This window comes from Salminus brasiliensis, chromosome 4, assembly GCF_030463535.1.
Source record: "Salminus brasiliensis chromosome 4, fSalBra1.hap2, whole genome shotgun sequence".
NCBI classification, from domain to species: domain Eukaryota; kingdom Metazoa; phylum Chordata; class Actinopteri; order Characiformes; family Bryconidae; genus Salminus; species Salminus brasiliensis.
Genome location: NC_132881.1, coordinates 406,092 through 420,995, shown reverse-complemented (window position 1 = coordinate 420,995; position 14,904 = coordinate 406,092). Strand labels below are relative to the sequence as shown.

Here is a 14,904-nt window from a genome sequence, read left to right as displayed (position 1 = left end):
GACAGAGAGAGAGAGAGAGAGAGAGAAAGAGAGAGAGAGAGAGAGAGAGAGAGAGAGACAGAGAGAGAGAGAGAGAGAGAGAGGAGAGAGGAGACAGAGAGAGAGAGAGAGAGAGAGAAGAGAGAGAGAGAGAGAGAGAGAGAGAGAGAGACAGAGAGAGAGAGAGAGAGAGAGAAAGAGAGAGAGAGAGAGAGAGAGAGAGAGAGACAGAGAGAGAGAGAGAGAGAGAGAGAGAGACAGAGAGAGAGAGAGAGACAGAGAGACAGAGACAGAGAGAGAGAGAGAGAGAGAGAGACAGAGAGAGACAGAGAGAGTGTAGGAGAACAAGAAGAGACGGCTGGTTTAATGCCATGGATCCTTGGTGTGTGTGTGTGTGTGTGTGTACCTGAGCGTCGTTGCCGATATCGAAGCCCAGGCTGATGAGGCACGCTTTAAACTCCTCAGCGCCCAGAGTGCCCGAGTGGTCCTGGGGTCAGAGGTCATGCAGCACACGCACATGGCACAGGTGGGTTTGGTGGGCATGCGTTAATGAGGGTGGGGGTAGTGGGGTAGGGGTGGGGGGGTGGCAGGGGAAACGGGGTGGACAGGTGGTGTTGGTGGTGGTGGGTCCATGCATTTTGGAGACAAACAAGAAAAGACAAAGTGCACAAACGTTAGCATGTGAGGTCACACTGTGCTCGGCTGTGTGTGTTTCTGAGGTCACACTGTGCTCGGCTGTGTGTGTTTCTGAGGTCACACTGTGCTCGGCTGTGTGTGTTTCTGAGGTCACACACTGTGCTCGGCTGTGTGTGTTTCTGAGGTCACACTGTGCTCGGCTGTGTGTGTTTCTGAGGTCACACTGTGCTCGGCTGTGTGTGTTTCTGAGGTCACACTTGTGCTCGGCTGTGTGTGTTTCTGAGGTCACACTGTGCTCGGCTGTGTGTGTTTCTGAGGTCACACTGTGCTCGGCTGTGTGTGTTTCTGAGGTCACACTGTGCTCGGCTGTGTGTGTTTCTGAGGTCACACTGTGCTCGGCTGTGTGTGTTTCTGAGGTCACACTGTGCTCGGCTGTGTGTGTTTCTGAGGTCACACTGTGCTCGGCTGTGTGTGTGTTTCTGAGGTCACACTGTGCTCGGCTGTGTGTGTTTCTGAGGTCACACTGTGCTCGGCTGTGTGTGTTTGAATGCGTGTGTTTCTGGATGCAGTGAGAGCTGCACTGTGACCCTGTTTCCCTGTGCTGTGGTAGACCTTGTTGTCTGCACACATATGATGTAACTAACTGTGCTGTGTGAGAACAGATTTAATTATCACTCTGCTGCATCTGTGAGTAACTGTGCTATGCTGTGCCTGAATGTGCTGCAATATGGTTAACTGTGATGTAAGAAAACTGTGCTTTTATATCTCTGAACTGTGCTGTGCTGGACCCTGCTATGATGTGGTTAACTGTGAACTGTGCTGTATTATGGTAACTGGACTGTACCTGTGTACCGTGCAACTGCACTGTGATGTGTTTGACTGTGCTGCGTGTAACAGTGTAACAGTGTTAAATGATGGGTGACTGTGTCACATTGGGGTTAACTGTGCTATAAAGTTGCTAACTGTGCCAAATGAGTGATTAACTGTGCTGGTTAACTACATCAAGTGTTAATATAGCGTGACGGCAGCCAGTGGGTTGTGTCTGGTGTTAGGTTCAACCACATCCTTCATAACACAAAACATACTGGAACATCTACAGTGAAATCTCATCAATGTTTAGATCAGTTCCACACACACACACACACACACACCTATGTTACAAAAGTGCCACACAGCAAACATTCCAGTTAAATAGGAGTGTGGGATTTGACTAGCCCACTGTTCCAACGGCTCTAACGGACCTCTGAACCACAGCCTGATAGAACCCACATCTCCTGCATACCAGGGCTAGTGGAGCGTCCTGACTCTATACAGGCCAGAGCTAAAACAGTGAGTGTGTTTAAGTACACACCAGTAATCCCAGCGCTATTGGATTTCAGAAGTTATCCGATTATTTAAGCACTAGATCGGATTTCAGGAAATCCTATAAAGAAAGATGGAACTGATCTTTTGGAGTGGAAATGGAGTCAGAGCAGGAGGAGTTTCCAGGACAGAGAAATGAGGCAGTGTGAGATTTGGAGCCGTACAGGAGTACTTGGTCGAGCCGGTTCTGAGGACTGTCCGTTAAAGTGCCGCGCTGTGGTGCACTGCTCAGCAGGTGAATGCACACGGCGCTTATTTAGAAAGAGATCAGATCATTAAAAGTGGCGCAGAATCCAGGTTCAGAGTGTTTAATCAGACCGTTGCTTCTGAGAGGTCTGGTTTCATGAGTTTCTCAGCATTAGATTAGTGACACGTTTGTAAAGGAGTTGAATTGATTATCGCAGGAATCGGATCAATCAGTGATCGATTGACTATCAGCATGTAAATGTATCAGCATCAACTCCCTGAACCGGAGAAACTGTATTAAACTCCTCATGTGATGTTTAAACTTCAGAAGCACAGCTCAACAGGACCACCACTATCTGCAGGAAGTACACTCTCAGCAGTGTGTGTGTGTGTGTGTGTGTGTGTGTGTGTGTGTGTGATGGAGGATGTTTATATTAATCTGCCTGCAATCTGCCTAAATAAGGACTTTCTGTCACAGTCACTCAAGATGCTGTAAACAGCATACTTTAAAACCATCTGTGTGTGTGAGTGTGTGTGTGTGTGTTGAGTCTCTGCCATTACTGAGCTTTCATCCAGCAATAAGACATCTGTATTTGTACACATACAGTTAGACTGTACATGCCACACAGCAGCATTGCTCACCCAGCAGGCGTTAATCCACAGTTATCACTCCTCTTACCATCATTCCAAACCAAGAGCAGCGGACTTTCCACTTCATCCCGACATGTTACTGCAGAAACGAGCAACGTTAACCCGTACATGTTGCAGTCAATCGCCAGCTAGGACGCATCCGTGCTGTAACTGTGCATGCTTTTAATATTTCTGAGTCATAGTTTCATTGGAATAAATGGAGCGTCCCTCAGCACGCTTACGGCTCGCCCCACAGCTGTGCCGGTCAGCAGATAAGAGGTCCTCTCATATATTATAAATATCTGAATTATCTGGACTTTTACCCCAGTCAGGTTTGGAAGGTCAATTACCCAATCCCTGATCATGTGAACCCCCCCCACCCCTAGCACTGTCCCCAACACAGCACACGTCTCCTCTGACACATGCAAAGTCAGACACGCCTCCTTTCCAGCTGCCGCTGAAGCAGCGTGGGAGAATGGGGTCCTGTTAGTGTGTGTGTTCTTGCAACCTGTGTGTTTCCTTACCCAGCTGTTCTGACCAGCGCGGCCTGAGATCACAAAACAACATTCATTATACTGTACCACACACACACACACACACACAACTGTGGTTGTAACCTGCTAAGGGTGCAATGTGTGTGTGTGTGTGTGTGTGTGTGTGTGTTGTGTGACTGACCCGGTCGAAGTGGTTAAATGAAGCTCTGAACTCGTTGAGCTGCTCTTGGCTGATGCCCTTGGCGTCTCGGGTGAGGATCTGGTTCTCGATCTCGTTGATGGTTCGGGCGATGGTGGTCAGGAGCTGCTCCCAGCCCACACGGATATGCTGAAACACACAAGAGAAAAGTGTGCTAAAAATACACAGGCTGTAATACACTACAGGAAGCGTAGGGGGCACTCTATAATGTTCATATGATCCACAGGCTCATTCTGACAGACTGTAATACACTACAGGAGGCGTAGGGGGCGCTCTATAATACTCTATAATGATCATATGATCCACACGCTCATTCTGACAGACTGTAATACACTACAGGAGGCGTAGGGGGGCGCTCTATAATACTCTATAATGTTCATATGATCCACACGCTCATTCTGACAGACTGTAATACACTACAGGAGGCGTAGGGGGGCGCTCTATAATACTCTATAATGTTCATATGATCCACACGCTCATTCTGACAGACTGTAATACACTACAGGAAGCGTAGGGGGCGCTCTATAATACTCTATAATGTTCATATGATCCACACGCTCATTCTGACAGACTGTAATACACTACAGGAAGCGTAGGGGGCGCTCTATAATACTCTATAATGCTCATATGATCCACACGCTCATTCTGACAGACTGTAATACACTACAGGAAGCGTAGGGGGCGCTCTATAATGCTCTATAATGTTCATATGATCCACACTCTCATTCTGACAGACTGTAATACACTACAGAAGCGTAGGGGGCGCTCTATAATGCTCTATAATGTTCATATGATCCACACGCTCATTCTGACAGACTGTAATACACTTCAGGAAGCGTAGGGGGCGCTCTATAGTGCTCTATAATGTTCATATGATCCACACGCTCATTCTGACAGACTGTAATACACTACAGGAAGCGTAGGGGCTGTAAATAAATCTCCAGGGTGTAGTTGGGCTGTGTGGTGTATGCTGAGAGCTGTGTGTGTGTACCTCCATGGTGTAGTTGGTGTGTTTATTGTCGAATATTAGCGCCTCCTGGATCTGCTGGTGGTCTCCTTCCAGCTGGTCTATTTTTGGTTTTGTAGTTAACAATGCTCTTCTCGTACTGCCGCAGGTGGGTCAGCTGATCCTCCAGAGTGCCATGCATTTCAATGGAGATACGGCCGATCTCCTACACACACACACACACACACACACACACACACACACACACAGTGAGCTTTCCTAATAACACATAGGCTACAGAAATAACACAAACACAATGGTCAAAAGTGGACAGCTGACCAACACATCTATAGGATGGAACTAACAGTCTGTAACAGATGGTGTAGGGTGTCTGTAGGGATTCACGATAACATTAGAACTGCTGCCTCCATTAGACCCTTCCATTCCACAATAACAGCACTTGTGGTTGACTAGACAGCTCTAGCAGGGTGGACATTACACAAACTGACCTTTGGCAAAAGCTGCACTCTTCTAGTCTATAGAGACTACGCAACTTTATGCTTCAGCAGTGGCTGAAACACTTGTACTTAGCAATTTGGAGGGGTGACCACATACGTTTGGCCATACGTTGTAATTAGAACACGCAGAGAGAAAGCAGAAGAGAGTGGGCGTTGGGTTCTGACCTCCATCTTGGTCTGGATCCATGGTCCGATAACGTTGGCCTGGTTAGCGAACTGCCGGCGCAGCCGTTCGTTGTTCTGCTGCCGCGCGTGTTCCTCTATTAGAGCCTGATCTCTCTGAGGAACCAGCTGCCTCACCTACACACACACACACAAAACACAGCAGAAACAGTTAGTGTGTGTAATCAGGGCTCGGAAACTAGAAGACAATTCTAGGGAAGTCCTGACCCAGTTTCTCAGGCTGCTGATCTCAGCACCTTAATGTTGAGGATCTGCTGGAGGCGCAAATCCAGGTCCAGAAGGTAAAAGACTGTGATTGTGAAGTGCTGTGTCTCTCCAGCAGGGGGCAGGACTGACCTTATCCCACTTGGCGTTGATCTCAGTGGGGTTGATGGTGGTGTACGGGTTGGTCCCGGCCATGTTAACGTGGTACGTTTGTACAATCTTAGCAATCTCGTTGTGGATCCCCAGGATGGCCTGCCTCTCCTTATCTGCCTCCGGGAGCGTGGCTTTAAACTGCTCATGAGCCGTGCTCAAACCCTGTCACACACACACACACACACACACACACACACACACACACACCTGTGTGTTATTATATTGAACACCTTCCTTTAATTTTTAGGGCAGGATGATGGATGGACTCCATCCAGTTGTTGAAGGGCGCCGCCCTTTTGGCGAATTCCAAATACAGCTGGTCAATCGTCTCCAGCAGCTTCTCTGTTCTCTGAGGACAGACGGAGAATACACACAGATCACACACAGATCACACACACACACGCACACAAAAGGAAGTCCGTTTCCCCCTCACACCCTGTCCCAGCGTCCTCCGTGCGAAGGTGCGGGGTTACCTGTAAGGCCTCGCTGCGTTTCTGGGTCAGAGCTCCGAGAGCGTCCCACTGGTCACAGATCTTCTGGCAGCGTGCGTTCACACTGGGCGAGTCATAATATTCCAACTCACTGCAGAAGGGTGGGGGGGGGGCGGGTTTAGACCAAGAAGCACAGAGCAGTATTTATACAGATACTGGCCAACAAGTATTTGCAGGGTAACGTTTGAGGCGCATTCAGAGGGTGCACTTAAAGTTTGGAAGTATCTGAGAGTATTCAGGGTGTAAACAGTGACCCGAGGAGTTTTGGAATATGGTAAATGTAATATTTAGAACAGTAATGATATAAAATAATTGGAGATAATGTAAACGCTAATATCTGAGGTTATTTATGGTGGGAGTGTTTTGGTGTAAAGCTGGGGGGAGTAAACACACTTGAGCTCCTGTGCGATGGCTGCGATTTGCTCCACTCGGTCCTGGTGGGCAGCGAGGTCGCTCTCAAAGGCCTCGTGTTTCTTCAACAGAGCTTTAATCTCCGACAGAGACGCCGTCTCGTAATCCTTCTGCGTCAGCATCGCCTCCTTACCTGCAGAGGGCGACAAACACAACTCAGCACCTGATACAGTTTGGTCTGCAGAGCCTTCACCTGGAGGACTGTGCGGTAGTGTGTGTGTGTGTGTGTGTGTGTGTGTGTGTGTGTGTGTGTGTGTGGTTACCCTCAGTCCAGGCCTCATGAATAGCTGCTTTCTGGCGGAATTTCTCAGCCAGGTGATCGAGTCTCTCTAGTCTGCGGATTTCGTTCAGCAGCCATTCCTCATAGCCTTTTTCTGCTCCCTCCAGCGACCCCCATGCATTAGAGATGTCCTACGCACACGCACACGCACACACACACACACACACACACACACACACACACACACACACACACACACACACACAAATCATAGGCATGAACACTTGTGATTAGTGAAAAAGGTGAAAACTGATCTGGTCATGATTTTAAAGCATTTGGAGGGAATTCATTAGTTCCAACAATCTCGAGACTCCACGGCTATTATAAACAAGCCCGGGCCAAAAGCACTTCCCACTGTAATCCATTGGCTCCACAATGGTGCACAGTGCTCGGACCTCGACTACTGCCACCTGCAATGTAGTTTGATGCTGAGCTCTCAGAGCGGTTTCCTACAGCCCGTAGAGATCCCGGTCCGTCATCAGTTTCAGACCAAGCCTGGACATCTGCTGGTTGTTTTGGCCGCTAACAGAGGTCAGGTAAAGTTCTGCAGGTAGGGATGCCCCTCCTGCGTGGGAGGAAAATTCCATAGACCTCCGCAGATTTATACCATCCACCTGGGATACCACAGCAACCATCTAGCAACCCCATAGCAACAACCTGGGGTCTTTCTTCTGGCTCCAGTCAAAGTTCATATTGATTTATGTGGATGTGGACCCCCTGCCTATACCTCAACCCCAGACCAGACTCCAAGAACCATGGATCTACTCAAATGAACCAAAACAGTGGTTTAGTGCTGCCTGTGGAGGACTGGGGGTCTGCGACGCCTTCCTCCACTGCAGACCAGGATTTATCTACGAACGTTAGAGAGTGTGTGTGAGAGAGTGTGTGAAAGCCTCCTCACCGACACCATCTTGCCCTCGGAGGGCATGAAGGCGGGCCGGTTGCTGAGGCGCAGTTTGGTCTGCAGGGTGTTGAAGTTGATCTCCAGCTGGCACTTCTCCTGAACTTTGGGCGGTTTGTGCTGCCGGCGGTAATCCCGGAAATCCTCCAGCTTCTGCTGCATGGCCTGCATGGTGCTCTCAGGAACACGGTTCTCCAACCACGGGATGGTTCTCCTAATCCACTCCAAAAGCTGCAGAGAGATAGAGACACAGAAGGAGGGAGAGGGCCACAAGTTACGGAGGATGAGGCAGATCAGGAGGAAAGTGGACAGACGGGTGGAGGGACGGATAAACAGGTAAACGCATGGACAGACGGATGGATGGATAGATGGGTAATGGATGAGAGAGAGAGAGAGAGAGAGAGAGAGTTACTGTGTATTCAATCCCACTGGTCTGTAACTCAAATTACTAATAGCTCAGATCTCAGATATGCACAGATGAGTGAATATCGTGACGTGTGTGTAGAGGTGGTGTGAGCTGCACTGTGTGAGCAGGGGAGGTGTGGGGCAGGAACAGGGCAGGATGGAGGGAAGGATGGAGGGATGGATGGAGGTATGGAGGGATGAGGAGGAGGAATGCTCACATCGCTGGCCAGTTTCTCATAGTCCTCCATCAGCTGCTCGTTCTCCTGATTGACAGCCAGCACCTTGCAGATCCGATTGGCTGCCGTCTCTGCCTGGAAGAAGTGAAGGCACAGAGTGAATCTCGGCAACAGCATCCGTTGCCACGGCAACAAACGGCACTGCCACGGCGATGTGGTCAGTGAGATAAAAGACCCTCTCACTTCTACAGCTACTATTATTCAATAATGACATCCACAATATCATAATCCACTCATAACAGATCATTAAAGCTTCATACTGGATATTAATGCTATTAGAGCTTCAGCTTCATACTGGATATTAATGTTATTAGAGCTTCATACTGGATATTAATGTTATCAGAACTTCATACTGGAAATTAATGATATTAGAACTTCATACTGGATATTAATGCTATTAGAACTTCATACTGGATATTAATGTTATTAGAGCTTCATACTGGATATTAATGTTATTAGAGCTTCATACTGGATATTAATGTTATCAGAACTTCATACTGGAAATTAATGATATTAGAACTTCATACTGGATATTAATGCTATTAGAACTTCATACTGGATATTAATGTTATTAGAGCTTCATACTGGATATTAATGTTATCAGAACTCATACTGGAAATTAATGATATTAGAACTTCATACTGGATATTAATGTTATTAGAGCTTCATACTGGATATTAATGCTATTAGAACTTCATACTGGATATTAATGATATTAGAGCTTCATACTGGATATTAATGATATTAGAACAGTATTAGAATAGTATTGATATTAGAAATATTAAATGTGGCACAGAGGACATTTATGTCACATTTGTAATGTTATGATTTTTGTAAATTGTGTGTGAAATGTGGAGAAAGCGGAGCGTTTCCCAACTCGACCAGCCAAGACGTGTTCAGTGTCCAGTTTTAACTGGGGCTACATGGCTAACACTGCTAACAAACACTACAAGTCACTGGTCAGCCAAATCTTTTTGGTAAATACATGCCCACACACTCCTCTCACCCCACTCGGAGCACTTTTAAGGTGGCGCAGACTTGTGGATGTGGTTTAGTGTGCAGTCTGACTGAACTGTAGACATAATCGAGCCCTGTCTGTGTGGCTTCACACTGCGCTGTAGACACATCCACAAGCTTACGCCACCTTAAGGAAGAGCCTGATGTGGTCTGAGCAGGTTCAGAGAAAACATGAGCATGCCTTTACCCCATACGATCTGGGTGACTACTGACTTCTAGCGTGTGTTAGCAAGGTTAGCCTCGTAGCTCTAGTGTACAACTGCAGGAGCAACGTTCAGACACAAATTATTTCCTGCTGGTTGAAAATGTGATGTTTAGGTGAACTGCTCCTGCACTTTCACACCCAGCTGTAGAGTGCAGAGAGGTGTCTCTCTCTCTCACACACACACTCACTCGACACACACACACACACACACGCACACACACAGCAAGAGTGGAAAAAAGAGAAAAAAGAGATTGGCCCAACGCCAACATGACCAGACGGGACACACAGTCTGACCTCCTGACCCCAGTCTTAACATCAGTGACATCGGTTAATCGAAGGGTGTGATCAAAGGTCAAGCAGCATTTATACATTATATAAATGCCCAGAGCAGTGTGTGTGTGTGTGTGTGTGTGTGCGTGCGCTTGTTTGTGCACGCTACTTTAGCCGCAGCTAATTGCGCAGTGCTCCCTGAGCTTAGCGACACACTAACAGGTCCTTATAAGGGCAGGACAGGATCTAACGGCTTCCATGAGCACACTCCGAGCATGCTGGGAATGTTTATCAGGGGCATGACTCACACACACACACACACACACACACACACACACACACACACACACACACACACACACGCAGCCTGAGGGAAGCCAGATGGACATGATGATTCAGCAAGAGTCATCCCTGTCTGATCCTGTACTACACACACACACACACACACACACACACACACACACACCCTGCAGGAAACTCTAAATGAACCGTTCTCTCAGTGCAGAAGAATGAACTGACTCTGAGTCAGTCTGAGCCTCTGAATGAACTCTGGAGGAGTGAATCGCTGTCGTGCAGCTTTAAAGACTTCAGACAATCATCGAACCCTGCCCCAAACACCCCCCCCACCCCCGATACATTAGCTGTCTGCGAGGCTAATGTAGCTAACAGCTAATGGAACCTCATACTCCACCAGTTAGTTCTACTCCACCATGGCTGAGCACGTTCACATGAGAAGGTTCAGAAGGTCCATTCCACCTGAAATGGTGCAGCAGTTAAACCTATAAACCTGAATGACCGCCAGGCGCCAGAGTGTGACCGCTGCAGCGTTTAAGGTGGAACATGTATCTGGATACGTTCTGACATCACAGCAGAACATGCGCTGATGTATTTAGCGATATTAGCGGTCAGTAATACTCCCATATAAACATTAAGCTTCCTGCAGAACTTTCTTGCGAGAGCCGCCTGCAGGCGTGATCAGAGGAACAGTGCGGGAATGTTTGGGTCTCACCTTCTGTTTGCCTGAGAAAGCGTGGTAGTAACACGACACATAGGTCATGATGGCCTTCTCATCGGAACGCAACGTACTAACGATATCTGCCCGGGAAAAACAGAGGGAGCAGAGAGAGAGAGAGAGAGAGAGAGAGAGAGAGAGACAACCACTCAGAGGAAAAGACCGCAGAGATCCAGAAGAAAGCAAAGGAGCAATCAGAACGGAAACGAGGACGGGCAAGAGTGTGTTCCTGCTCAGAGCTTCAAACAGCAACCTACACAGACCTCCATTCTTCATATCACCACACACATACAGAGGAGAACCACAGCAGAGGAGACAAGAAGGATGGAGGAGAGGAGAAGGATGGAGGGGAGGAGAGGAGAAGAGAAGGATGGAGGGGAGGAGAGGAGAGGAGAAGGATGGAGGAGGGGAGAGGAGAGGAGAAGGGTTAAGGAAAGGAGAAGGATGGAGGAGAAGGATGGAGGAAAGGAGAAGGATGGAGGAGAGGAGAGGAGAGGAGAGGAGAAGGATGGAGGAGAGGAGAAGGATGGAGGAGAGGGAGGGGGAGCAGGGATGGAGACAGTGGAGGAACAGAAGGGGGTATGAGGACGTGGGGGATGCTGACTGAGTGCTGTGTAATTACTGCTGTTTAAAGTCAGCAGGTTTCTCCTCTTACGGCTCACAGCACACACACACACACACACACACACACACAGAATCTGCTGCTCATCAAAGAGAAGCTGCAGATCAATCAGCAGCTCAGGTCTGGAGTCTGAAGTGTGTCTCTGTGGTTTAGCACCGCAGCTACAATGCTAACGTAGCCAACACAAAATGAAGGAGTATGTAATTAGTCATTAGCACAAAGCTAACTCCTGCATGCTAACTGCCTGCCTCACCCTGAAGGGCTCCAAACGACCAGCACTGAAATACTGATCCCTCACCCTCACGCCAGCCCCGATCTATGTAGCACTAAAAGGCAAGGAACCCAATAGTGAACCATTTCTGGTGCTATACAGAACCCTTTTAAAAGGGTCTTTACTAAAGAACCCTTATAGAACCCCTTCTGTACATCCCTGCTACATTCTTCTACTTACTGCTCGGCTTTTAAAAAGTAGCAACAGCGGTTAGCTGCACTCACAGTGTTAGCCACATTAGCGTCTTGTTGTTTGTCTACATTTAGAAACCTTTAGCAACATGAGCTTCTTAATAGCTACATTACCCTACTGTTAGCTATGTTAGTCTCCCGTTTAGCCACGTTATCTTACGGTTAGCTACACTAGCCGCTTGTTTAGCTACACTAGCCGCTTGCTTAGCTACACTAGCCGCTTGTTTAGCTACACTAGCCGCTTGCTTAGCTACACTAGCCGCTTGCTTAGCTACACTAGCCGCTTGTTTAGCTACACTAGCCGCTTGTTTAGCTACACTAGCCGCTTGCTTAGCTACACTAGCCGCTTGCTTAGCTACACTAGCCGCTTGTTTAGCTACACTAGCCGCTTGCTTAGCTACACTAGCCGCTTGCTTAGCTACACTAGCCGCTTGTTTAGCTACACTAGCCGCTTGCTTAGCTACACTAGCCGCTTGCTTAGCTACACTAGCCGCTTGTTTACCTACACTAGCCGCTTGTTTAGCTACACTAGCCGCTTGTTATCCACATTAAGACTCCGGTCAGCAACATTAGCTTTTTGATGGCTACATTAGCGTCTTGTTAGGTGCGATAGCTTGTAGCTCCAGTGTAAACGGCCGAAGCTTCAGGCACCCAGCGTTGTCCTGGCTGATCGGCTACATTTAATGAACCGTCTCTAGCTGCTGCTTCTGTTCTCTGAACAGGAGACACACGATCCCCGTAATCGTTTCCCCATTGGTCAGCAGGCTGGGTGACCCATGCATTGGTGGGAGGAGTTAAGCTTCACGCTGTGGAGAGATACAGAGTGACCACAGAAACAACAACGTCCCGCAACCACGGAAACCCGGAAACAGCAGCAGGAAAGGTGCGCGTCAGGAAGAGAAAGAGTGTACAGGGGTGCACTGTGGGGTGTAGGGGGGGGAGGTAAATGAGTGAATGATGCATCCTGGGATACCTTCTGCGCCCCCGAAAAGGCGTGATAGAAACTAGAGACGTAGGTCATGATGGCCTTCTCATCCGGGCGAGCCGTACCGACTATATCTGTGGAGAGAGAGAGGGGGGCAACATGACACTGAATTAAACTCTCAGAGAGAGAGGGAGAGAGAGAGCGCCCCCTGTGTTCAGGCCCTGCTGAAATAAAGGGAGATTAAAGGGTGAGGAACTTTAAGACAACAGCAAGAATACTCCATTCCATCATCAACCCAGATATAGGACCTTATACAGTCTCTCTCTCACACACACACACACACACACACACACCTATACACCTGGGCGACGCTGACAGCACTATAAATAGGCCTGAGCTAACCCAGTTTGTGAGAGAGGAGAGGAGAGGATAACAGAGACTCCGTTCTGAACAGTCCTCCTCTCTGCATCTCACCACTGGCTTGTTCGAGTTCCACTCCCGAATCATCTGTTTTGAACAGATTCCTCCACTGACCTCCACTCATGTCCCGACTGGCTTGTCTCTGACTCATTTAAATCAACTCCCTTGAACTGACTCCCTCAACAGTTTTTCTCCGATTCATTTGCTTTTAGTAAATCCTCTACGGACCCACTGGGGCAACTCTTTAGACTGACTTGAATTGACTAATTTGTTCTGAATCATCTGCTTTGATTTGATTCCCTACTAGCCGCACTGCTCACCCCTTTTGATTCACTTGAATTGACTCTTTGCCTCATTTGCTGTCAATCATCTGCTTTCAGGAGATTCTCTACTGCCCTCACTGGGTCTCTTCTGACTCATTTGCTCTGATTCATTTGCTTTGAGTGGATTTGCTGCTGGTTCTATTGGCTCATCTCATTCGACTCCTTTGAATCTACTCCCTAGACTTATTTGCTCTGGATCAATTGCTTTGAGTGGATTCTCTACTAACCGCCCTGATTCATCTCATTTGACTCCCTTGACTCATTTGCTGTCCCCCAATTCTCCTCTTTTGGCTCCTTTGATTCATTTGCCCCGACTCTTACCCTCAGCGTCCAGCATCTTGGGGATGTCCAGGTATTTCTCCGCCACGTCAAACGCGTGTTGAGGTTGGTCATGGGGTCATCCTGCAGGAGAGGAGGTCAGACTCAGACTCTGTGATGTCACAACGTCTGCTCTTAAAGAGCCGTGCTCAGCTAAACGTCTGTAAACGTGTGGTGCTGCTCGGTTGGCTGACCTTGCGCAGTTTTCCGTAATCGATGAGTTCTGGACGGTGCCTGTGGATGAGCGCGCAGAACCCCAACCCATCCTTCCAGCTGTGTGTGTGTGTATGAGAGAGAGAGAGAGAGAGAGAGAGAGAGAAAATGTTCACCCCCAGCCCACATCAAAGCCCTCTCTCATCTCAGTTTTCATCTGTTCACACATGGATTCCCTGCTCAAGTTCACCTTCAACATTACACACACACACACACACACACACACACACACACACACTGAGTGTATGAAGCTCACCTGATGTGGAAGTTCTGGATGTTGACGTTCTTGTACGGCGCAGTTTTCCTCTGGCACCACAGCAGGAGCCCCTCTTTAGCCGAGGTTTCTGAAGAAACAGCAAAAACAGCACCGCTGGAACCGGACTAAACCAGACCAATTAAACTGAACTAAATTAAACAGAACTTCATTTAATATGTAACTGAAATCAACCGAACCACTTTGAACTCAACAGAACAGACCTGAATCAGTTCAGATGAATGAACCAAGCTCAAATGAACTGGAGTTCAGAGAGAAATGTCTACCTTCCACTGAGATGTCCTGGATGGCAAAGCGAAGGATGATGGTCCAGATCATTCCCAGAGTCATCTTAGCATTCCCGTCAACAATCTCTGACAGAAACAACAACAACAACAACAACACAGTGGTAAACAAACTGGATTAACAGATCTGATTTGGTTTGATCTGGCAAGGCCATATCTGTGTGTGTGTGTGTGTGTGTGTGTGTGTGTGTGTGTGTGTGTGTGTGTGTGTGTGTGTGCGCGCGTTGGTGGGGGGGCTCACGTTTTTATCCTAGCTGATGATTTACAAACTTTTCTAAACACTAACAGTGACCAACACACACACACACCAACACACACTGCAGTGGAGGTGCCAGCAGGCTAATC

The 14,904-nt window shown here is 48.0% G+C and overlaps 1 protein-coding gene across 1 annotated transcript in view; it reads right to left on the bottom strand.

The window, feature by feature from the left end:
- Positions 1 to 14,904, bottom strand: part of actn1 (actinin, alpha 1) — a 35,309-nt gene that overhangs the window by 4,332 nt on the left and 16,073 nt on the right. The window contains 18 exon segments of the mRNA XM_072677245.1: positions 386 to 466; positions 3,469 to 3,615; positions 4,478 to 4,567; positions 4,569 to 4,658; positions 5,116 to 5,250; positions 5,470 to 5,656; positions 5,730 to 5,839; positions 5,964 to 6,072; positions 6,375 to 6,525; positions 6,656 to 6,803; positions 7,574 to 7,804; positions 8,197 to 8,289; positions 12,776 to 12,861; positions 13,792 to 13,845; positions 13,848 to 13,872; positions 13,983 to 14,061; positions 14,258 to 14,345; positions 14,542 to 14,626. Coding sequence (XP_072533346.1) covers positions 386 to 466; positions 3,469 to 3,615; positions 4,478 to 4,567; positions 4,569 to 4,658; positions 5,116 to 5,250; positions 5,470 to 5,656; positions 5,730 to 5,839; positions 5,964 to 6,072; positions 6,375 to 6,525; positions 6,656 to 6,803; positions 7,574 to 7,804; positions 8,197 to 8,289; positions 12,776 to 12,861; positions 13,792 to 13,845; positions 13,848 to 13,872; positions 13,983 to 14,061; positions 14,258 to 14,345; positions 14,542 to 14,626 — 1,989 coding nt within the window.